Source organism: Vitis vinifera, chromosome 16 (genome assembly GCF_030704535.1).
Source record: "Vitis vinifera cultivar Pinot Noir 40024 chromosome 16, ASM3070453v1".
In the NCBI taxonomy this organism is placed as follows: Eukaryota; Viridiplantae; Streptophyta; class Magnoliopsida; order Vitales; family Vitaceae; genus Vitis; species Vitis vinifera.
In genome coordinates this window covers 862884-888113 of record NC_081820.1, presented here as the reverse complement: position 1 = coordinate 888113, position 25230 = coordinate 862884, and the positions used below count along the sequence as shown (strand labels likewise).

Here is a 25230-nt window from a genome sequence, read left to right as displayed (position 1 = left end):
TATGTTAGATTTCCTAAATTAACAACAGTATAATAAGAGTGATATTATTGCATCTCTATATGATCCATAATCTTTAAATTTGATATCAACTATTCCATCGAGTTGTCATTTTCCATGATAAACACAATAAAGATATCTAAAGTAAATTGACATAAGCATCCTTCAAAAGAGTAATCGGGTAAATTTTTACATATTAATATTCATAAAAATTATAATGTATATAGTTTTGTAATATCATTTTTGTTTTAAGTCAGAATATTATTTTCTACATTTAAGAGTAATATTGTTGCATTCAACATGACGTTTAATAATAAAAAATTATTTTCTATTTTCTATAATGACAAAGAGAAAATAAGTTATTTTGAGAGGACAATTTTTAGTGGTTTTTCTTTTTTTTCTTGTTTTAAAAAATAATTATATAAATATATAAAATGATTAAAAATAAAATATTAGATATAAAAATTATTTATAAAATATATTTAAAAATAGGTTAAAAATATTTTAAATTTCTAAATATACTTTTACTTAATAAAATATTAAAAAATAATTTTTAAAAATGGTTTTCAAAAACTATATTTTCCATTTTTTTATCTAGAAATAAAAAAGTACATAAGAGAGGCTGAATGGGTGACACTACATGCTATAAATTTAGCGTCATTTGTACCTTTGCCCCCTGCTCATAATGAAATGAGAAGGGGTTAAAAGAAGGATATGATGAAAACAAGACACTTGAGAAAAAACAAAAAACAGTGGGCCGAATTGATAGGACCCTGAGCCACAGATTTACAGATACGGCACCGCTGGATCTGCGCTGCGCTTCTCTCTCTCTCTCAACGTGATAACCGGGGGCCTTCTCTCTTCCTCAGCGTGTAAGAGTCAAACAAACTCTCTCCCTCCGTGTCGGTGCATTTTGAGCACAATCTCGACCACAATTCTCGATTATTTCAAGCCACATCACATCTCTTATTTATTTACCTTCCTCTTCCCATCATCCTCTTCATCAGCATTTGCTACTCTCAAAGGTACTCTTTCTCTCATTTCTGTTTTTTCTTTTTTCTCACATTTTCTCGGCAACCAAACACTGTTGTTGTTGTTTCAGTTTTGGTTTGTATGCCTCAGATCTGATCTCGTCTTGTGCTGTTAAAAAGAAAAAAAAATTAAGGAAAAGAATGTGGTCATTGTGGTGAGTCTGTGTTATTGTTATTTCCTTCTCTGGTTCGAATTGGGAGGCATATGTCGTTTTCTCGGCGGCGAAACGCGGCATTGTTGCAGGCTTGGTTGTCGGTTGTCGGTCGTTGATTGTTGATTGTTTCTGACTCGGTGGTTTTCAGGTTCTTAGTGGTCTTTCTGTTGCCTATTTCATTGAAAATTATGATTTTTTTTTTGCTTAAATTTTTTCTAGGCAACAAGAAATGGCATTAAGAATCAGTAAATGTGCCTCTTTTTGCGCTATTGCTTTACCAATGTGAATGAAAAAAAATGGATTTTTTAATAATTTTGTCGATAATCAAACAGGGCGTTAAGATTCAATTTAAGATTGGTTGTCGTTTGGCTGTTTAAATCTGGTTCTTTCTATGTTTGCTCTGTTGCCGATTTGAATGAGAATTGTCTCTGTGTGTGTTTTTATTTTTCATTTTCTTGGCAAACAAACACAGTATTAGGATTTAAAGTTTATTTTTGTTTGCTCTATAATTTTTATTCTATTTGGCTACGAGTTCTTGCCATTTTAAGTGAAATATGTGAATGTCCTCCATTTTCTTGGCAGCCAAAAGTAGCATTCCATTGATTAATTCTGTTTGTTCTGCTGCCAATTTCCAGGCTAAATTTCACATTTTTGGTCAGCCTGCTGAGAGGAAAAAATGAATTTAAATTGGTTTTCGTTTATAATATTTTCTTGGTAACCAAATTAATTTTGGTTCTTTTGCTTTATAATGTTTTCTCTGTGGCCAATTTAAATGAAAAATGTGTGTTTTTTTTTTTTCATTTTCTTGGCAAACAAACAGAATGGGATTTACGATTGATCGTTATCATTCTGCTTCTATTGTTTTACCGGTTGATTGTTGTTTCATCGATTAATTCTGTTTGTTCTGCTGCCAATTTCCAGGCCTAAATTTCACTCTTTGGAGTCTCAAGGCCTGAAGTTTTCTTTCTGAAAGAAGAGATGAGTTTGGTCAGTAATGGAAAGGGTAACCTGGATTGTAATGGTACAGTCAAACCCTTTAAGATCTTTGTGGGTTATGATCCACGCGAAGATCTAGCCTATGAAGTCTGTTGCCATTCACTTCTGAAACGATCTTCAATCCCCATCGAGATCACACCGATAAAACAATCTGATCTGAGGAAGAGTGGGTTGTATTGGCGCGAGAGAGGCCAAACTGAGAGCACTGAGTTCTCATTTTCGCGCTTCTTGACACCATACCTGGCGAACTATGAGGGTTGGGCAATGTTTGTAGATTGTGATTTCCTATACTTGGGTGACATTAAGGAGTTGCGGGATTTGGTTGATGATAACTACGCGATGATGTGCGTTCAGCATGATTACACCCCCAAGGAGAAGACGAAAATGGATGGGGTCGTGCAGACAGTTTACCCTAGGAAGAACTGGTCTTCAATGGTGTTGTATAACTGTGGGCACCCAAAGAACAGGGTGTTGACCCCAGATGTAGTGAATTCTCAGACTGGTGCCTTCCTCCACAGGTTTCAGTGGCTCGAGGATCATGAAATTGGGTCAATTCCATTTGTATGGAACTTCCTCGTCGGGCATAATAAGGCCGAGGAGAATGATCCATCAACATTCCCTAAAGCCATACATTACACACTTGGGGGGCCATGGTTTGAGGCTTGGAAGGACTGTGAGTTTGGGGACCTGTGGTTGAATGAAATGGAGGAGTACAAGAAGGAAGCAAACAAGAAAACCGAAAACTAAACCCATGATTTTGATTAGAAATTATTCAGGTATATAGTAGCTATAATCATATGCTTTCAGATTTGTTATTTGTTTAGTAGATATGATATTGATTTTATGAAGTGTTGGGTATTGTTGTTTCAATAGTTATTAACAGGGCATTGCAGGCATATATGTATATGCACATGTATGATCTTGCCTTATATCTCTAATGTTTCAGCATTTGTTTCTTTCTTTAACAGCTTAATTTCAATATTTGGGGTGTAATAACTCTTGCTTTGTTATAAATTATGAAAAAGTTATTATATTATCAGTATATTTTTTTCCCTTCTTGTGTTGTTGGTAGTTTTGACTCCTAGGAAGATTATTTATTTTCTATGGGAAAATCCCAGATCAATGGTCAAAGGCTTTTTCTTCAGACCTTCAAATCTGGATTGATTAGCAATTGAGTACCAAGTTTTAGATACTCCATATGAGGTTTTCTGTCTCCAGCAATTGATTAGCTGGAATCACGTGATCTCACGTGCTTCTGAAGGCACTTTTTCTAATTCTTCCAATGAATTTTCCCTTTTCTTTGATGATGAGATTCAAAATTTGATGCTTGTGGGGACGCTAGCTTGTGGGCAATGTGTGGACGCCTACTTTGCCGACACGCAAATGCCAACAAAACACATGCCATCACACTCATACTTGAGGCCCTGCCTGAGCTCCCTTCCTTGTCATCATGTCAGCTGTGACTGACTAATTAATTCCACTTGGTGGTATCTTCAATGAATTTACATAAAATATTAACAGTTCCAAGGTACTTTTTGACTACATGGGAATAAAACAGCCCCCTGTTTCCTTCCATAGATAACCAACCATTCATTTCTATTCCAAAAAGAGATGGAAAAGTTTTTTCAAAACAAGAATTGGGTTGGTAAGGTTTTGTTTTCGTTTTCGAAAATAGTTTTACAAAATAATTTTTGAAAATGTTTTGTAAAACAAAAATTTGCTTAAGAATCTAAAATATTGGTTTCTATGGTTTTAAAAATATCTTTTATACTACTATTTTATTTTTAATTATTATTCATATTTTTATAACTATTTTTTTAAATAATCACTAAAAACAAATGAAAATAACTCAAAATAATTAGAATATGGTATCTAAAAACACAATTCTTTCAAACCCATTTTAGAAAGAACAAGACAAAATGCTATTAAAATAATCCTTGTCATTGTCATCCTTCTCAAGGTAGAACTCAAAGAGGGGACAGAAAGGATGGAAAATGATTTGTGAGGTGGCCTTTTCATCTATAGTGCTTGAAAGATCTCCTACTCTTTCTCTTCTTTTCTTATTTATTTTTATTTTATTTTTATAATTTTACATGAGAATGAAAGGTGAAATGGATTAATGCTATCATTTCAAAAAAAATATATATATTTGATTTTTAAATTTTTTTTTTTCTAATGGAGAAGATGGGGTGTAGAAAGAAGGACGAGAATATGATAATTTTATTCGAAATAGAAAAAACAAATGAAGAAGAATCCTTTCCCTCCTTTGATGTCTAATGGACCAAACAATAGACATATATATGGGCCGATTGGGCTGGGCTTAGGTCCTCTTAGTTGGTGTTTGGGTGGGCCTTAGGTCGGAAGGGGAATTTAACTTTGTGTGTTCAAGATGGGCCCTAAGCCCAGATTTTTTAGTAAATAAAATTAGGTATATTATAGAAAATAAATGCAAGCTTGACAAATTTTCTATTTTTTTTCCAAGTAGTAAAACACTATCCCATGCATGCTATTTGTGAATTTTGTTGGGCTTTAGTGTCCGGGGGTCGGGCTCGGGCTTAAAAAAACTAGCCCGGCAGGTTTAATGCTTGGGTTGAGTTCGAGCTATCTCATGGGTCAGGGGGTTAGGGTTGGGCTTAAAAAACAGCCCAAGCCTAACCCTACAATGATCTGGCTAGGCTCGATTCATACGTAGATTTGAATCTCGGATCTTCCGATTGACTTGGGTCCACTTCTCCTTGTGCTAAAACCAAAACCCACCAAAAAACCCTAATTCTAATCCCAATCTCCTTTCCCTTAAAAAAAAAAAATCAGCTAGGGTTTTCGTTTTCCGACGTCATCATTTTGCCGAATGAAGCAATTCTGGGAGGGAGATTGTGGAGAGACGGCCAAACACACAGTCTGAACAAAACAAAGTACATGTCATGTACACGTTGGTGCAGACCTGTCAATTTTTCAGCAATGACATGTATCTGGAAACTTCCTAATTTTTATTATTTTTTTAGTTTTTTTTTTTAGTTTGTATGGTGAATAAAATTACTTCTAATAGATATTTTACCTTCGTCCATTTCTCTCCACTCATTTTTATATGAAAAAAGAAAAAGGAAAATAGAGTGAAAAATAAAAAATAATAAATAATAAATTATATATATGATTAAATTTATTTTTCTCTTTTATGTAAAAATTAATACTTTATATATATAATTTTAATTTATTTTTACTATATTTTATTTTCTTTCATGTTTTTCATAATAAATTAAATGTCAATTTTTTTTGAATTTTTTTATTTTTATTTTTAAAATTAGAAACTTTTATATAAAAATAGAAGGTACAAAAAGTAATAATTTATCTTATATTTTTAAAAAAAATGTTTTCATAAATTTTAAAATTAGAAATAGTAAAAAAAAAAATGATGTCTAATTTTTTTTTAAAAAATAAATTTTAATTTTAATTTTTTCAATATAAGTTTATAAAAAAAAATTATCTTATATAAAAATTATAATTGTTTTATAATTTTTAAAACAAAAAAGCAAGACATGCATGGAACAATTTTTTTATTTTATTTTCTTCTTTTACTACTTTACATATTTATTGTCATGCAAGAGGACAGATGGGGTCCATGAGGGGGACCTCTTTGCAGACGCTTTTGGCTGAGAACAAAAAGAAATGGATGTGGAAGTGTCCAGATTAAGTTTTTATTTTTAAAAATATTTTTATGGAAAATAAAAATAATTTTGATATTTTAAAAGTTATTAATTAAATAAAATTTTAGTTTTTTATATCATATTTAAAGACAATCATATGTCTTTTATTGTAATACAAATTCCTCACATTTTTTCTACCCTCTCAAATCACAACTTCTTTGATTTTTTATATTTAAAATAAAAAATACTAAAAAAAATATAAATGACACAAATTCTCGCATTCTTTGTATCATCCTAAATTTGTACTTTTTTGAATTTTTAAGATTTTTTTTTCACTTCATGTGATTTTAATATTATTTACATACACTAATTACACTTATAGTGATGAAATATATGCCAAAAAAAAAAATTAAAACCAAAAATACCAAAACTGTTATAATATTATTATTTAAATAGACTAATTACGCTAACACTTGATGGAATTCATGCACAAAAAAATTAAAACTTAAAATACTTAAAATTTGTATGGGGTAAAATATCCATTTTTTATTTTAATTTTTTTTCAAAAAACAAAAAAAACTAATTACACTTAGAATGAATGGAAATCATGCAATTTCTTTTTCCACTTCAAAGAGCAATTATATTATTTTTCCTACTTTCATTATTTCATCCAATGTCTTCCTAAAAAAAAATGAATTTACAATAAAAAATTTAATAATACAATTTTCAATTACTAATTAACAATAAATACTTATTTTAATTTCTTTAAACTTGTTTTTTTTCAAGGTCTTAGGTTTATCACTTTATATCATAAAATAAATAGCAACTTCATTTTTCACAATTTTTTTTTTTTTATAACAAATTTGAAGTTTTAGAAAATAATTTCTAAAATTATATAACTGGTTGTTGTAAGGATCATAACTTTTCGAGTTGCATGGGATTATTTGCTTTCATAGTACATGTGCCCTATTGGCACGGGTTTTACATGTATTGATCGGCTATTGGTGCAAATTGGTGGGTATGGTATTGAAAAGTTAGTTTCAGTACCATAGCCCTTAAATAATTGTCCTACTCCCCACGTGAGCCAGTCCCATGGTCCTATAATTTAAATAATTGTCCAACTCTAACGGAAAAGACTTAAATAATTGTCCTACTCCCACGTGAGCCAGTCCCATGGTCCTATAATTTAAATAATTGTCCAACTCTAACGGAAAAGACTTAAATAATTGTCCAACTCCACACGTGAGCCAGTCCCATGGTCCTATAATTTCCAACGGAAAAGACCCATGAAAGTGGGAGTAAATGCCAAGGTCCCATCATTTCTAAGGAAAAAGACCACCAAGGAGGGAGGGTCGGAAAAGACAATTGTATTTGGTACATTTTTGTTTTATAATTTTTTATCTTGATTTCATTGTTTTGAATTTTTTTTTCATTTGTATTCTTATTTAATAACTTATATTTTATTATAACTTTGAACGACTCGAATAAATATTTAATATAGTATCAAATAGGTAAAAGAGTTAATCATTTGTCAAATATTGATATGACTAGCAAATCTTAGCTAAAAGGTACAAAAATTTGAGTTATATATAATGACTAGTGTTGATATTATTTGTCTTAGATCCATAGATTCGTACAACTGTAAAATATAATCATACGATACAATGTCAAGAACTCTGATGGTTTGTTACATCATCAAATTTTAATGAAACTATAGTTATGAGAACTAATCCAATTTTCACAACACAAATGCCTTGACGAGGTTCGGAGATCAAATCTTTTTCTTTTTTATTTATTTATCTTTTTATATTGACAGTTGCTAGGTGGTTCTAAAACTCTCAAAAATCGTTATTCCTTTATTATTAATTTTTTAGTAATATTTGGGTCGGGTTAAGTTAACCTACTTGGGCACCCAATTGGTTTCTAACATTTACTTATCTTACCATCACAATCTCTTGAAATCATACCAAGGGAGTGAAAATCTATGAAGGCTAATCATGCATGTCCATGACTTAGAGCACGTTTGATCATGTTTCTACTTAAAGTATTTTTAATAAAAATATTTTATTTAAAAGTATTTTTAAGATAACTAACTATCAAGTGTTTTTTTTTTAAATATTACAAGTGATTTTTTTAACATTGTACAGTGATTTTTCATATGTTTAAAATATTTTCTAAATTTTGTCAAACACTTCTTTTTTTAAAAAAAAAAAAATATTTTTCACATTAAAAACGCTTTCTAAAGTGACTATCAAATAAACTTTCAAAGTGTACTTGAGAGTGTTTTTCCTCGAAGTGTTTTTAATAAACTTTTTTTTTTCTTCTTAAAAAGTAATCGTCTATAAAGTATTTCTCTAGAAAACATTACAAAATGATTTTTCAAAATTTTAAAAATATTTCCTAAATTCTACCAAACATCTAATGCTTTTTCAAAAACACTTTTTAAAATAAAAACGCTAAAATTACGTAAAACACAGTCTTAGAAGTCTCACACAAGATGCATTAAAAAGATAAAAACAATACTAAAAAAATGAAACTATCATTTTTAATGGTGCTCTGTAGAGCCTGGAATGAATAGTGGATTGTGTTTACTTGCTCCATTAATGTGGCGGTCCTAATTATAGTCTTTCTTTTTTTGGACTTGTATTGATCATCAATTGACCCCCTATGAATATAGTGGATCATTGGTCGCTATTCTATGGGGGTGTTCGAGCTTTGTTTGTTGTTTCTCTGATTGGAACTCCAGTGCTTCCCCCTGTCTTACGAATATACTATTAGAGGTGTCTGACCTTTATCAGGCTTCTTATCAAGTCATGAAAATGTCAATACTCTTGTGTAGTGTTTCCATGCTCCTTGTGGTAAGCGCACCACCATATTTGATCATTTTTTGCCAAGTCTACCTTTATGGGGTTCGAGCACTTAAACTCGAGAAGGCCTTGGACCAACAACAAAAACAATTCATAAGAAATTGTCAATAGGGTGAACCATGGTGGTTCCCATTTCCATTATTCTCGCTGGGTGGATCTCTGGTTCCCCTACCTTGTTTCATTCCCTGTAGGCTTTAAGTTGCTTATTTTATTACCCTTTGTCGGCTGAGTTGTGACGAGAATTTGCTATGAGGCTATCCACACATCATTCTCTAGCGTGACGTACTTATCGGCTCTTCAAAACAAATCATTCATTGAAATAGGCACATTTTTCGTATTGAACTCAAAGAGAGTTGTGCCCGGGATTATTTTTCTCTTGAAGATTCAGAGAATTGTATCCATACTGTAAGACTCCACCTACAACATGGCTTGCCCGAACCACTGTATAAATTCTCATAGCAATTAGTTTTCTAACATTTTGATACTTTGCAATGCACTTATATTCTGCTTTTGGCAGGCCAAGCATAAGTAATGTGTTACAAAGGCCTTTAAGACATCTTTAAAGGAGTTAATTAAGTTATGAGGCAACCAATGGAACTAGGACAACGTAGGTTCATACTGGTTGGCTAGAAACACCTTGTATTGTAGTAAGTTGTTGCCAATATCTAAAGTCATCACCTGCCTGTAATGCATTAGGTAATCAAATGGGTCTACTCATCCCATCATACATAGTTAATTTTGGGACCACAAATCCCCTCGGCGGTTCTTAGTTGATTATGTGTGTGCCAAATGATGTAGACAACATATCATTTAGTCACCTACTCATAGTTCCTAATGGGATTTTTGTGCCACTTCCCTTGGCAATTTCTCATATCTCCCATGCTACATATGGCTTAGATGAACTTTGTTGTGAGAAATGTTAAACCACAAACTTAGGGCGTGAGTGGTATGATGACTTTATGCAAACCCACATTGGTAACACTAGTAGCCTCATTTGACCAATTCTTACTAATTTGTCACTTCATATGGGACCTTTGTGCTATAAGCGACAAAAGGGAATTGCTAGCTGACAACTCATCGCCTACCTCTAACGATGGCTCTTTGTTAAATGGTGAGACTCTCGTTGCTTGACTCCATGACGACTCGTGAATAATCTTGCTAGCAAAGCAACGACTTTTATGGCTTATGTGACGCCTAATGGCCATTTGGACTCGCAATTTTTCATTATCATGCCTCAGTTGTTTGGTGTGTTGAAGCAGTGACCATATATGTTGCTCATATTGGCTCTATTTCTTGTCCATCTCCACCTGCAAGACATTAAATCTTTCATCAATGGTCGTAGGCTAAGTGTTGGCTTCAATTCTAGAAGGCAAACTTGCCATTTTTTATTTCTATTGTGGGGGCTTTTAGATTATTTTCTCACAGATGAGGTCAATTGTTGGTGCACTGAACAATTATTTTATCTAAGTAGCTTTTTTCCACTCCAACTGCTAGATGAACCTGCAAATTGAGTGGTCGAATGGTTGGTCCAAGCACGTCTCTCCGATGGCTAAGTTAACTTTGAAGAATTTTTAGTAAAGTTTCAATATGAGTCTCAAGTATGTCTTTGTGGGGCACTATGACTCGATTGAGGTTTACTAGTGTAAAAGTGATGTGCCCAACATAAGTTTGGTCATCTATATGTTATATTCACTCATCCACATCATTCTTAATAATATCTTTCTTTTTCGATATTTCAATCAATATTTGCCTTTGATTGAATTAAAAAAGAAATTTATAATCGTGGAGAGGAAGAAAAATGAGAAAGATGAAGATAAGAAGCATGTAACAATCACAAGTTCTTGGTGATGGTTCTTATCGGTGTTATGTGTATGAGGTGGTTTTCGCATAATTTTAAGTGTTTGTTTGGATGTAAAGAAAATCGTTATGAAGAGGAAAAACTTCTATACATGTATAATAACTCTAAATTATCAATTTTATCATCTTATTTTTCTAAAATGTTGAAAATGAGTTTTTTCGAGTACTCATCCCGTCTCGTCCCTAATAGAACGAGTTTGAAATTTAAATAAATGAATTAGAGGCAAGTTTGAATTTTTTTTTTTAAAACCAAGACTAGTTCGGGGTAGATTCAGGTATTGCCTTGTCTCGTCCTAACCTGCTTTGATTATTATATAAAATTAATTTTATAAATTAATTTAATTTAATGTTTATTTTCTTTTTTTTAATATGCAATAATAATAATAATAAAATATTTTCAATAAAATAAGTTATAAAAATTATAATATTTTAATTATTTTTAAATATATTTATTTCAATGTAATTAAAAATTTTAAAAATATTTTTTTATAAGTAAAAGATTTTCAAACAAAAAATAAATATTATATAAGACAAGATAGAAATTATTTTCAATAAATAAGACGAGGTTGGGATGGTTACAAGTCGTGCTCCCGAACCTATCCCATTTCCATCCTAATTATTATACCATATGCTCATACAAAAATGACAAGTTGAGTTGTCATTTTCCTCTTGTTTGAGCTATTAATTTCTTCTAATTACTATACCATATGCTCATACTAAATGAGAAATTGAGTAGTCATTTTCCTCTCACATTTTGTTTGACCTTTTAATTTCTCCTGTCATTTCCCCTCCAATTGACCATAAGACAACTCCGCCCCACATACTTTCCATCAAAAAGAGATCAACACACATAACTTAATTAGACTTTGGAGGGTGAGTGGGAGAAAAATATCACTTGTAGGCTTGTAGCTACATATAAATGTAGCCTTTGACATGACATATTCCTAATTCCCCTCATTTCCATTTTCCACATGAAAAAAGGCATCTTCCCAACCATTTTTATTTATATAGAAATGTATTTTATACTTTAAAAAAAAATTATGTATATATATTATTTAAAAGGAATCATTGGGTTCTTCAAGATAGAGAGATTTTTATTTAAATAAAAACACACCCTCAATTTCAAAATATTATATATTTATATATAATGTAAAAAAATTTAAATATTATTTATATTTTTAAAAATTTTAAATATTATTTTATAAGAAATTTTGAATATAGTTTTTTTAAAAAAATAATATTAATCTAAATTGGAATTAAATAATGTTATAAAGTAAATATAAATATATATAATGCAAAGAAGGTGAATACTTATTTTATTAATTCTAAAATTGTTTGTCTAAAGAAGAATTTTTCCAAAAACTCTAATTATTTTTCTTGAAAAGTCTTCACCTAAATTTGTGGATAGGTAAGAGTGTGTTTGTAAAAGATTTTAGAAAACGGTTTTAACTTAAAATGATGTTTTTGAAAAAACATTATGTGTTTAGTAAAATTTAATAAATATTTTTAAAATTTTTATAAAATCACTTATAATATTGAATGGAAAAACATTTAATTGGATTTTTTTAAAAATACTTTGAATACCTTTGATGATGATTTTATGAAGTGTTTTTAACTTTTATAAACTTTAAAATTTTTTTAATTTTTTAAATATTATAAATATTATAATTACTTTCTAAAATCACTATCAAACACACTTTTTCAAAAAAAAATATTTTCATTAAAAAAACATTTCGAAACACTTATAACAACACTCTACATTGATGAATAGAAGTGATGGGCATCCGCCCCTATTCTTGAAAAATGTTTAAATCAATCCTAATTATTCCAAAGGGTAAAATGACATGGTTCACCTTTCTCTTTCTTAGGACATATTTGACCTTTTCTATTCTCCTCTTTCATTCACCCCTTAAGATTTTGGTTAAATATACTTAGTTCCCATATGTTTAAAATTTCATTAAAAAAAACCCTCCCTTATTTTGAGTGAAAGGAGAGGTGAGTGAAAATAAAATATGAAAAGGATAAAGAAGATATTTGATAAAATTTCAAATCTATAATAATTAGATGTATTTAACTAAAACCTCCGAGGAGATGAACGAAATTAACCATTTTCCATTAAATGATTGTCCAACTCCCTTCGTCAGCAAGTCTCTCGTGATCCCATGATTTCTAAGGAAAAAGACCCATTCTAAAAATACTATGATTTTAAGGATGATATTACACACATTGATTTTAATTAAAATGATTTTAGAAACTTTTTTTGGAGAACCATTGGTAAAGTGCTTATTCAAGAAGCATTACAAATATATATATATTTTAAAATTTTTCTATACATCTAATTTTTCATCAAAAATATTTTCTAAAAATACTATCAAACAGATTCTTAGCATTATAAATATTTTATTAAATACAAAAATAAATAAAATTATTGCATAAGTCAAAATAGAGCAGAAGAAATTCATCCAAACAGGAACTAAGTATGGTCCTCTATAGGCTACATTCACTCATTCACATCTTACTTAATCATATCTTTCATTAAATGACCCACCAATATGTCAATCAATATCGAAATTTTTTACCTTTGATTGAACTAGAAAACAAATGTATTAATTGTTGAGAGGAAGGAACATGAGAAAGACAAGGTAAGGAGCGTGAAAAACAATAGGAAGCTATTGGCAATAGGTCTTATTGATATTGGTAAGGAGTTTATTTGAATGTAAAGAAAATGGCTATAAAGAAAAGTTTCAATACATGCGGAATAACTCCGAATTATCAATTTTATCATCTTATTCTTTTGCAATGTTGAAGATAGATTTTTTTTTTTAGTACTCATCTTACTTCGTTCTATCACTAATACAACAAGTTTGAAATTTAAATAAACAGATTAAGGACGAATTTGAATTTTTTTTTTTTAAAACCGATATGGGTTAAGGGTGGGTTTGGGTATTGCTTTGTCTGGCTTTATCCTAGTTTTGATTGTTATATAAAATTAAATTAATTTTAATTTTCTTATTTTTAATACGTAATAATAATAATAAAATAATTTATAAAATTTTTTATATTTTAATTATTTATAAAAATATATTATTTTAATATAATTTAAAATAAAATAATTTTTTTTTAAATTAAATAAAATAAGATGAGAATTATTTTGAATAAATAAGTTGGGTTGGAATGGTGACGAGCCGTGGTTTAGAAGGCACCCTATTGTCATCCTAGTTATAATAGCATTTGCTCATACAAAAATGGGAAATTAAGAGTCATTGAGTTGTCATTTTCCTCTCACATTTTTTTGTGTGACCTTCTATTTTCTCCTTTTTTAACCATCAAAACTCATAACTTCATTAAACTCTGGAGGGTGGATGGGAGAAAAATGTGCCTTGTGTATCTACATATATATGTGGCCTTTGACATGACATTTGCCTAATTCCCCTCATTTCCATTTTCCACATGAAAAAATGCATCTTCCCAACCATTTTTATTTATATAGAAATGTATTTTTATACTAAGATAAATATATATAAGGAATTATTGGATTCTTCAAGATAGAGAGATTTTTATTCAAATAAAAACATACCCTCAATTTCAAAATATTATATATTTATATATAATGTAAATTTTTTTAAATATTATTTATATTTTGTAATTTTTTAATATTATTTTATAAGAAATTTTGAATATAGTTTAAAAAAATTAAAAGTTAATCTAAATTGGAATTAAATAATGTTATAAAGTAAATATATATATATATATATATATATATAAGGAAGGCTTCTAGATTTTTATTCAAATAAAAATATATTATCAATTTCAAAGTATTGGAGTTGGATTTGGGTGTGTAAATGGACCGATCTCATCCAACCTAATAAATAGGACAAATAAATAAAGAATTTTATAATTACTCAAAAATTGTTACTATGAAATAAAAAATTATTTTATTTTTTTATATATGAGAATTATCTTCTTCGAAATTCTCTCTCTTAAAAAATGAAGGTCAAAGTTCTTGTGCCGTAAAAAAAAAAATGATTTTCATATTCATAATTTCATTTATGACTTAAGATGAGAATTTATAAATGAAACAAATTCTTGAAAATTTAAAAAAGAATCGAAAGTCTTATTTTTTATTATAAAGTATTATATATTTACATATTATGTAAAAAAAAATAAAATATTTATATTTTTTATTTTTTAAAAAATATTTTATAAGAAAAATTGAATATAGTTTAAATTTAATTTTAGGATTATTTTTTTTAAAAAAAATTATTGGCAGTGAAAAGTATTGGTAAATTTGTTAAAAAAAAAAATTGTAAATGGGAGGGTTGAACAAAAATCCATGGGTTTATTTCAAGTGTCATTTTCTATTTTAATAAGCTGAGAAGGGTATTCTGGTAACTTTAGATATGCAATTAATGAAAGAGACCGATCCTCCAAATAATAAATGAAAATGAAATTAATTATTAAATAAATGAATCAAGGGTCGGAGGCGGAGGGACCATTACAGAACCATGGCTTTTTAACTGAAAGCTACGATGGCAGTCATTCCTGCGTCCTGCAAGTGCCACCTGTTACCGCTGCTGCAGCCACCCCAGCGCCTCCCTTCTCCACCCCACGTGTGGCCTCGACCTGCGGTGACTGCGCCGACTTCGAGGAGATTCGCACGTTTGACGGCGGCGGCTATATCCACGATGTCGCCGGAGGACGCGTCGCTGAAGAAGGGCATAGCGGAGCTTTACGACCAGTCTTCCGGCTTGTGGGAGGACATCTGGGGTGACCACATGCACCACGGCTTCTACGAGCCGGACTCCGCCGCTTCAGATGCCGACCACCGGTTCGCTCAGATCCGAATGATCGAAGAGAGCCTCCGGTTCGCCGGAGTTTCCGGTTCGCCTGCTTTTTTTTTTTTTGCTATGTGTTTCTTTATTTCTCTACCGTTTAAGGTGGTGGCGCGTGAGTGGCGCGTGACGGTGGGTGTCTGTGTTTGTGTTGTTGCAGAGGAGGGAGAGAAGAGGCCAAAGAGAGTGGTGGATGTGGGGTGTGGGATTGGAGGGAGCTCAAGGTACTTGGCTAAGAAGTATGGGGCCAGTTGCCAAGGGATTACTCTCAGTCCCCTCCAAGCTCAAAGGGCTCAGACTCTTGCTGCATCCCAAGGTTTGGCTGACAAGGTGCGAGTTCATGTCTAGTTTTATCATCATTCATTACTATTCTATTCAGCTTAATATATAGATTTTGGCCCACCACTTGGCAGCTTTTGAATTTATTAGTAGTTTGAGCTTTTGAGTTAATCCCTATTTTAACATAGTGAGGCCTCACCTACGCGCCCCGGACCGGGCGGATGGGAGCGCGTTGCTTCGTTTTAGTTGGTTGACGTGGCCGGGGTTTAGTTTATTACTTGATAACTTAAACGGGGATTTATTGGTGGTTTAGCAAGGTGTTTGGGTTTTTGGAGGTGGTGATATTGATGAATTGACAGGGCATCTAGCGAGAGCAAGGGTTTTTGAAGGTTGTTAATTTATTACTTTATAATTTAAACTTTTGGATTTGGTGGTAGTTTTGGCAAGGGGTGTTTTAATTTTTGGAGTTTGTGATATAGTTAGCTTTTGGATTAATTGGTAGTTTAAGTCAGGTGGTGTTTGTTTTTTTACTTAATTCTAAATAGAACCTTAATGCTTAATAGTGTTAAATATTAAGTTGTTTGTTTTTGTAGTATTTTATTTCTATTAAGTATTAAAAAGTAAAAAAATCAATATGTTATTTTTTCTATTTAGAAAAAGTTATATATTTTGGCTTTTTCTATTTAGTAAAAAGTTTATAATAAGTCATGAAAAAGTAGAAAAACAAACAACCTAAATTCTAAAATTAAATTGCTTTCAGCAAAAAGCCACAAAAACAAACACCACCTGGTTTTGGAGGTTGTGATATTATTAGCTTTTGGATTAATGGGTAGTTTGACAGGGTATTTGAGCACAACCATGGGTTCTTGGAGGTTGTTCATATATAACTTGGTACCTTAAATTTTTGGATTTATTGCTAGTTTTGCAAGGTGTGTTTCAGATTTTGAAGATTGTAGTATTGTTAGCTTTTTTGGATTAATTGATAATTTAACATGGTATAAAAGCTTTCGTTTTTTGAGGTATGAGATAGTTTCTTGGATCATTGTTTGATGGTTTAAGTTGTTTGGATTGATTGGTAGTTTCACATGGTATCAAAGCCTTCCTTCTTGGAGGTCATTATCTAATAGCATAAGCTTTTTGATCAGTTTATAGTTTAACATGATACTAGAGATCGTAAGACAGATTTTAATTCACAACCAAATAATTTAAGGTTTGAATTTATTGGTAGTTTAATATTATATCAAAAATTTTGGTTCTTGGAGTTAATGAGATAGATGGCTGGGTCAGTATCAGATAGGTTAAGACTTTTTGGCTAATTGGTGTTTTAACATGGTATCTAACCTTTGCGGTTCTTGAATGTCACGAGAATGTTTGTTGACTCATTACCTAATAACTTAAACTTTTGAAGTACCAGTAGTTTAACTCAATATTAAGATTTTGGTTGTCGGAGATTATATTACAGACTGTTGGTCCATGTACCAACACAACATGTGTAATCAGTGGTTATCTTGTATCTATCTTGTTAGTTGGTTTTATTGGAAAAAGGTATTTGGTCTCCCAGTCCCTAAAGTTTTCTTCCCAATTTTTATCTTGAATTTTCCCTAAGTTCAGTCAAGAAATAGTAGGCATGGAACATGGGAATATGACAATGGTGAATGGTTAGCAGGTATCTTTCCAAGTTGCAGATGCTCTGGATCAACCGTTTCCTGATGGACAATTTGATCTGGTTTGGTCCATGGAGAGTGGAGAACACATGCCTGACAAAAAAAAGGTGGATTCTTCTCACTTTCACTCTCACACTTTGTATTTTGATCATATTACATTCCTTGGATTTTGATTCATTGAACAAATACCTATGCTTAATTTTCATGTTATTGTATTGGTTGCTGTGGATGTTGACTTATGTTATTCTACTTGATTTTGTTGGCTTTGTCAGTTTGTTAGTGAGTTGGCTCGAGTTGTAGCCCCAGGTGGCACAATAATACTTGTAACATGGTGCCATAGGGATCTCTCCCCTTCTGAAGAATCCTTAAAGCCAGAGGAGAAAGCACTCTTGGACAAGATTTGCAGTGCTTATTATCTTCCAGATTGGTGTTCTACTACTGATTATGTCAAATTACTTGAGTCTCTATCTCTTCAGGTACCTAATCTGACTATTAATGCATGTAATGTGTGCTAAAAAAAAAAACACACACACACACCTTGAATGTGACTGCTGTCTGCTCAGGTTTGGACTTATCCCAGTGTATGGACCATGAACTGCTTTTTATCCATTATGTATGTTAAACACAAGAAGTTCCCAATTCGTTATTGCAGGATATCAAGGCCGCAGATTGGTCTGAGTATGTTGCACCCTTTTGGCCAGCAGTGATACGCTCTGCTTTGACGTTCAAGGGCTTCATATCACTGTTACGCAGTGGTAAGTTTAGCATTCATCACCTTATATGCATCTCTTTTTTAGTCCTCAGGCTCTTTTTGTTGAAGTGAAAATAATTTCTGACCAAAAATTTCATGTTCACTTGCCCCTAAACAACCAAATTTAAGGCCAAGTGATAGAGCTCACCCCTGTCATATAGGAAGCCTTTCCAACTTGTGTCATGCTTTGGTAATACAGGGGAGAGGTTTTACTCAAAAATTGGGTGGATGTTATTTCCACAATGAGTAGAATGAAGAAAAACACATGTATCCCTGTAGTTGTCTTTCTCTTTTTTGGTATGAAATTATTTTCATTGCATCAAACTGAGCATTAGCTTTTCGTTACACCATTTTCTTAGTTTCTAATTCATTAAGTGTTTTCTTTATCAGGATGGAAAACCATAAGAGGAGCATTGGTGATGCCATTGATGATCCGAGGGTACAAGATGGGCCTGATTAAGTTTGCTATCATTACATGTCGAAAGCCCGAATGAGTTACACATTTGGAAAAATGTAAGAGTAAATGTAAATTGCAATAAACCGAGCTAGTGTTAACTTTTTTACACTTTTTTTTTCTGTTTTGTGATTTATTATGTGTTTATTTGATCAGGGTGAGAAACCAATAAAGGAGCATAACTGATGCCCTGATGATCGAAGGATATAGGTTGGGTTTTGCTACCACAACATGTCACAAGCCTGGAGTAATATGTCACATGTTGGAAAAATGTGAGAGTACTAGTTATTGTTGTCGATGCTTTATTTCACACTCTTTTCCATATTAGATTTGGACATGACTTGCCCTTTCCCTCCCCTAATTCATTTTAATAAGTTGAACTTGTCATTGGTAAGTCTTTTGTTTGTAACAGTTTTTCTTGGAAGTTTCTTAGAATGCTCCTTTTTGAAACACAAAAAATGAGCTCTGTCTAGTGGTGCCAGACAGAAAGGGAAATTTCAAACTTCCCTCTGAACTTCATGTTTCTGATTAAATATACTATTAGTAGATTGTTTTACCAGCTGGCAAGTATGTTGACTGTCTGATTAAATATACATTTCCGAGCTGTTTTGATAAGCATAGATGGTCACAAGAAAATTGGTGATCATTTATAGTTAGTTTTGAAGAACTGATATGTTTAATATTTGGGATTCCATTATGAGGAAATGTTGAAGTTCATGGGAATAAACCAGGTGTCATTAATTAATATTTCATTGGATTGAATAAGACTGCTGCAATTAGCTCCTTCAGTTTCCATTTGATTAGTTTTATTATTCTGTTTATACTTCTTTGTTTGTTTTCTAATATGGGATTTACTCTAGTTAGCACACTTAGGAAATGGAAAGCCTGATACTGGAGGAAAATGGGGTAGTTTCCTGCCAACCCAATCCTCTGGTGCAGCTACACACCCCTAAGCTGGGTTGCTAAAGTACTGAATTGGACCTCTCAAACACGAGCCCCAGTGGCTAAATGATTTAACCTGACCCCTGGTAGGGTTGGGTAAAACTAAAGCAGAACAATCAACTCAGACTCTCAGTTATGTGACTGTAACATAACTCAACCCACCTGTAGGGTTGGTTGAAAACTCGAGTAGAATACTCAGCTTGATGCTCAGTGGTCTAAACATAACTTAACCATTAGGTCTAGTTTGGCAGGAAAGGACTCAGATACAGTATAAACAAGCAACAAAGCTTCCTGTAGCAAGAACTGAACTAGGAGTGATGATAGATGGTTTATTTCCACTCAAAAGTATTGCATATCAACTAGACATATCATCAAACATAGAGAAGCAGCCGAAGAGAAACACCAAGGTTTTATGTGGAGAAGCCCTCAAAGATCGAGTTAAAAACCACTGAGAATGTAAAGAGCAGAGATCTCACCACACACAACTTCCATACTTGAGAATCCACTGTGTAACAAAGCCAAGAATGGTGAAGAAACCTCCCTGTTTTGAAGCTGAAAGGCAGATACCCCGATGGACCCTTTCCTCGTGAACTTGCTCCTTCCTTTCTTTCTAAACCCCGATGGGCAATACATAGTGATGAAACTGTAACACCAATGTACTGCCTTTGTTTTTGCTCAATGAATTGGCTGGGTTTAAGCAGATGTTTGGATAAACTGTTTGGATACTGAGAAAAATGCTGCAGTTTGAACCCAGAATCTCATCTCAATGTGCAGAGTTTGAGTGTTGCTGAGTTTACTATCTGATGTTGGAACTCAAATCACAGTTCATAGATGGTAAAAATGAGATTTGTGTTCGTGAGTAGGGTGATGTTTTACAAGCCTAACAGAGAGTTGCGCTTGTTTGGAAACTATTTTTTAAAAGTATATTTTTGTTTTTTAGAATAGAAAAAAAGTTTTTAACTTAAAGCGAGAAGTTCACTGAGTCATAATAGTTTGTGCGAACTTGTTTTAAAGTTGTGAGGACCATTAGTTCGAGTTTTATTTGACCGAGTTGGAGTTATCAACCAAGCTAGAACAAGTTTGACATAGTCTAGTATAAGAGGGTGAATATTATATTTTTATATAAATATATTTTAAAGATAAGATATTAAATTTAGAGCGATCGATATCTATAATACTGAAATTAAATTTTAGTATATTTATCAGAGTACCAAATTTTCAGTCTCCTATTTGAAAGCCTTTTGATTAAGACCTTGAGTAAGACAAGAAGAGCCACCTATGATTCAAGTCATGAACTCATCTATTACCACAAATATGTAATCTTCTTATCTTGAAGGGAGAATTGGACTTTAGACCTATTTGGTTTTGATAATTAATAAAGAGTCCTTCAAAACACGCATAATTGATTACAAGGATATGAGATAGGAATAGACAAAAATACCCACTTGATTCATTTTTGTCTTTATTCTACCACCCTTCACATGCTACTATTTTTTCTTATTTAACCATTTTTGGATTTTTCATTATTTTTTTAAACTCTTTTATAAATAATTGAAAAATCAACATTATTTTTTTATTTTTAAATTATAAATAATAAAAATTATATTAATGATTCAAAGACTATTTTGGAAAATACTTTCTAAAAAAATATTAATTTAAATAAATAAAAATTATATTTTACATTTATTTTTATCTTTTACATTTTAGAAGTAAATAATTTAATGATTAAAATACTTTTAAAATAAATATATTCACTATTTTAATTTTTTTTATATTAAAAAGTATTTTAAAGTTTTTTTTTAATTATTATAAAATAAAAGGTTTAATTTTTTTTTAATCTTCTTTCTTCCTTATTTTAATAACTTTTTGAACGTGACTTTTACTAATAAGTTATATGAAATGTTACAAATTTGTTTATTAAGGATTTTTTTAATGATTTGAATTAATTGAAAATTTATTAAAATAAGAAAAAGAAAAAGAAAGAAAGAGGATGGATGGAAAGTTTTTATTTTAAGTACTCAATTAAAATGTTTTCATATGACCTAACTTTAAAAGTGGATTAATTCCCGCATGGAAAGTCCAATATTTTTCCTAATAATAATATTTGGAGAAAAAAAATTTTGACCTTAAATCATCTACCATCTTCTCAACTAAATCATTGGAAATATGGTTAAACACTCCTACGTGGACACATAACTTAGGAGAGATATAAAATTTGTGTAATTGTATAAGGGTATTACACTAACTGTACAAGGGAAATGTATCAATTGTACAAAGGTGTACAAGATTACCCTTTATGAATGATTTTAATTGATTTTAAACTACTTTTTTATTTTTCTTGTCACCCAATGATTGTATACCGATGTCATGCACTTTATTTAACTCTCACATGAAAACTCCAATATTTTTCCCAATAATGATATTTGGGGAAAAAAAAATTGACCCTAAGTCATCCACCATTTTCTCAACCAAACCATTGAAAATATGATTAATACACCTACATGGACATATAAATTAGGAGATATATGAAATTTGTGTCATTGTACAAGGGTATTACACTAACTGTACAAAAGAAATGTGCTAAGAATATAAGGGTGTACAAGACTTCTAATAGGTTTTGTACTATTTTTAAATAACTTGAATTTGATATTAAGAATAGTTTTGTTTTTCTTTTTTTTTACCAAACTATGTCATTAAGACATTCTCTACAAAAATGAATACATAGGAAATAAAATTAAAATCAATTCATATTTGAATTGTTCATTATAAGTAAACTAAATGAAATATATATTTTTATTATTTTGCCTTTATAAATATAATTTCACTGTTATCAATAAAGATTAAAAAAAATCATATTTAAATGGCATTAAAAATAAACAAAAATTATTTTTATAACATTTCTATTTTTTAAAATCATTAATTTAAATTATAAAATTAGTTTTAAAGTTAAAAATATTTGTTGTAATTATAGTTTTGAAGATTTCATGATTTTTATCTTATTACTTTGAAAAAATTGCTTTAATAAGAAAGTATTTATTTTAATGGTTTTAAATATTTAAATCTTTATTGAAAAATATTTAGGATTAGTGTGGAGAGCAATTATGTAATTTTGGAATTGAGAAATTTTGAACATTTTGAATACCTTAATTCGACCAATTACCCTATTTACACTTTCAAAATTATTGAAAGGTTGGTAAATTAGTATTAGAAATATTGTCTTCTTGATTAATATTATATATATATATATGCGCATGCGAGTGTTTACATTATTTACAAAAAAATAATAAACACCATGTGTTTAATTTGCAAGTTAGAAAAAAAAATTAATAATATTTTATGAGGTATTTAAAAAATATTTATTATATGTTCTATAAATTTGAAAAAATATAATATTTGATGATATCTAATTTATAAGTTAGAACAAATAAATAATATTAATATTTGATGAGGTGTTTAAAAATTATTTAATATATATGAGATATAATATAAGTTTGAAATAAAGAATAATATTTATTATATATTATGTAAGTTTGAAAAAAAAAAAGAATAGCATTTGATGAGGTATTTAAAAGTTATTCACTTCAAAAATACATTTGGTAATAATAATTTTTAACCATCTTTCATATTTGATGAAGAAAAATTATTCAAGTTGATTCCACTATTAAACAGGTGAGAGAAGAACAAAAGAATCATAGATAATATGAGAAAGGTGAGGTGATTTGTTAATTTTTTCATTTAATGGTTAAGAGTATTTTAGGGTTTTTTTAAAGACAATATCCTTACTCTCAATTTTTACTCTTTTATTGGGTGTTGGGCTTAAATATGGAACATAGCTTAATTTTTGGGCTCAATTGGGCCCAAAACATAATTTTCCGCTGCTTTGCCATTAGCTTAGGTTTTTGGCTACATTTATAGTCTCTTAGACATGTTAAAAAAGGGTGTGAATCCAAGTATTACTATTTGACAAAAATCATATTTTTTTTCCTAAAATTAGTAAATAAATTATACGATTTTTTTCTTTTATTATTTAACTTAGGGGGTAAAATAATGAAATTAATGAAGGTCACTTTTGAAACCAATGTTCAAAATGGTCTATTTTTTATCGCATACCTTATTTATTTGTTTTCTTAATTATTAAAAATTGAATCTTGAAATTATGGTTTTAGAATGAATTTATAAGTTGTCTTGAAACTGCAATTTTAATACATATTTAGAATTTTTGATTTCTAATTTTTGTAGATGCCACGAAAAAATTAAAAAGGTAGGTTATTTTGATCTATAAGTTCGCAAAGGTTTATAGTTGATGTAATTTTATTTTTTTTTGTTGGGTAAAAGAGTCATTTTGATCCAAAATTCGAAATTTTTTGTATTAAAATAAAATTTTGTTTTAAAAGATGGTAGTAAAGGGGTGTTTGGTAAAATTTAATATTTATTAATTAAGGACTTAAATTGACTTTAAATTAAATTATTAACTTAAAATTTATTACTTAATTATTATTTTAAGTATTAAAGTTGTTTGATAAAATTAATTTAAAAAATATTTTAAATTATCAACATATTTATTCTCATAAATTATAATTAGGATAAAGAGTGTTTAATAATAATAGAGTCGTGGAATGTGGAATGATCGTGGAGGTAACTATTACAAATAAAAGTAAAAAGATAAAAAATAAATATATGGATTTAAGAATAAATCAATTGATTTTACTTATTACTTAATATTATTTATAATTTTAAGTTATATTATTAAATTATTTTATCAAACATATTTAATTAATTTAATAACTTAAATTAATTTATTAAATTGATTTACCAAATACCAACTAAATCTATAATCTACCTTTATTCGATAAATGACCATTTTGACTCAAAAGTCAAAATTATTAGTATTAAAATAATTTTTTGTTAAAAAAAAAATTATAGACAATTTTACTACATACTTGTATATCAAAAATGATGATTAGATTGATAAAAATAAATCCCTAATCATAAATTTTTTTTTTACCAAGATATCATAAAAGTAGACATACTTTTTTTTTTTTTTGGTTTTGGTTTTTTCTTTTCTTTATAAAGTTATATATTGTAGGGGCTTTTTCTAGATTGAGTGTGAAACACTCAAAATAATATTTCATCTAAAAAGGGTACTTGGTGGATGGCAAGTGGGACAACTCTTGTATGATTTTGTACATGTGCAGCTCATATTAAAAAAGCATACCCATACCAACTTTACTTCTAAATTTTCATTACAACCCACAATAAATAAATAAAATAAAATAAAATAAAAAATAAAAAATTGTACCTTGCCTCCAAACTTTATAACTAAGTCTTCAACAAACATTCTTGAGATCTACATGTCCAAAGGATGGATGAGAGTGAGACACACAAGGCATGCTCAAATGAGGGAAAGAAAAGGAAAATAAGAAGGGGAAAGTGGTTTTACCTAGTAATTTGAAATATATCGCAAAAAAAAAAAAAAAACCTAAAATTTTAAAAATTAATTTTATCTTTATTCATTTAAAAATATTTTAAAATACATATATTTTTTCATAAGTCAATAATTATGTATTAAAATGAACTTTACTTTATAATATTAAATAAAATTATCAAATAAAATAAATTAAAACAAAAAATATTAAAGCAAAAAATATAAAAATAAAATATTGGTTTTCACTTTAGTAAAAGTATGCTACTTGTAAATATAGATATCAAGAAGTGGTAAAAAAAATACCATCAGAGATAAAATTTTAAGTTTTTTTTTTGGTTT

At 30.0% G+C, this 25230-nt stretch overlaps 2 protein-coding genes across 8 annotated transcripts; both read left to right on the top strand.

The window, feature by feature from the left end:
• Positions 1-680: 680 nt before the first annotated feature.
• Positions 681-3221, top strand: LOC100264930 (protein CDI). 6 transcript variants are annotated; one of them, XM_059733818.1, is made up of 3 exons: positions 719-1022; positions 1100-1183; positions 2134-3221. In XM_059733818.1, the coding sequence occupies exons 2-3, from the start codon at positions 1170-1172 to the stop codon at positions 2924-2926; spliced, it is 807 nt and encodes a 268-aa protein (XP_059589801.1). In that variant the 5' UTR covers positions 719-1022; positions 1100-1169; the 3' UTR covers positions 2927-3221. The 6 variants fall into 6 exon arrangements, with proteins under 6 accessions (XP_010662084.1, XP_059589801.1, XP_059589803.1 ...); XM_059733820.1 differs by having other exon boundaries at positions 2105-3221; XM_059733819.1 differs by having other exon boundaries at positions 1100-1331; positions 2105-3221.
• Positions 3222-14977: 11756 nt separating this feature from the next.
• LOC100242641 (probable tocopherol O-methyltransferase, chloroplastic) lies at positions 14978-19083 on the top strand. 2 transcript variants are annotated; one of them, XM_002269713.5, is made up of 7 exons: positions 14978-15425; positions 15537-15706; positions 17322-17426; positions 17592-17795; positions 17972-18074; positions 18461-18583; positions 18681-19083. In XM_002269713.5, the coding sequence occupies exons 1-6, from the start codon at positions 15074-15076 to the stop codon at positions 18562-18564; spliced, it is 1038 nt and encodes a 345-aa protein (XP_002269749.1). In that variant the 5' UTR covers positions 14978-15073; the 3' UTR covers positions 18565-18583; positions 18681-19083. The 2 variants fall into 2 exon arrangements, with proteins under 2 accessions (XP_002269749.1, XP_019081827.1); XM_019226282.2 differs by having other exon boundaries at positions 15009-15425; positions 18461-18595.
• The last annotated feature ends 6147 nt before the right edge of the window (positions 19084-25230 follow it).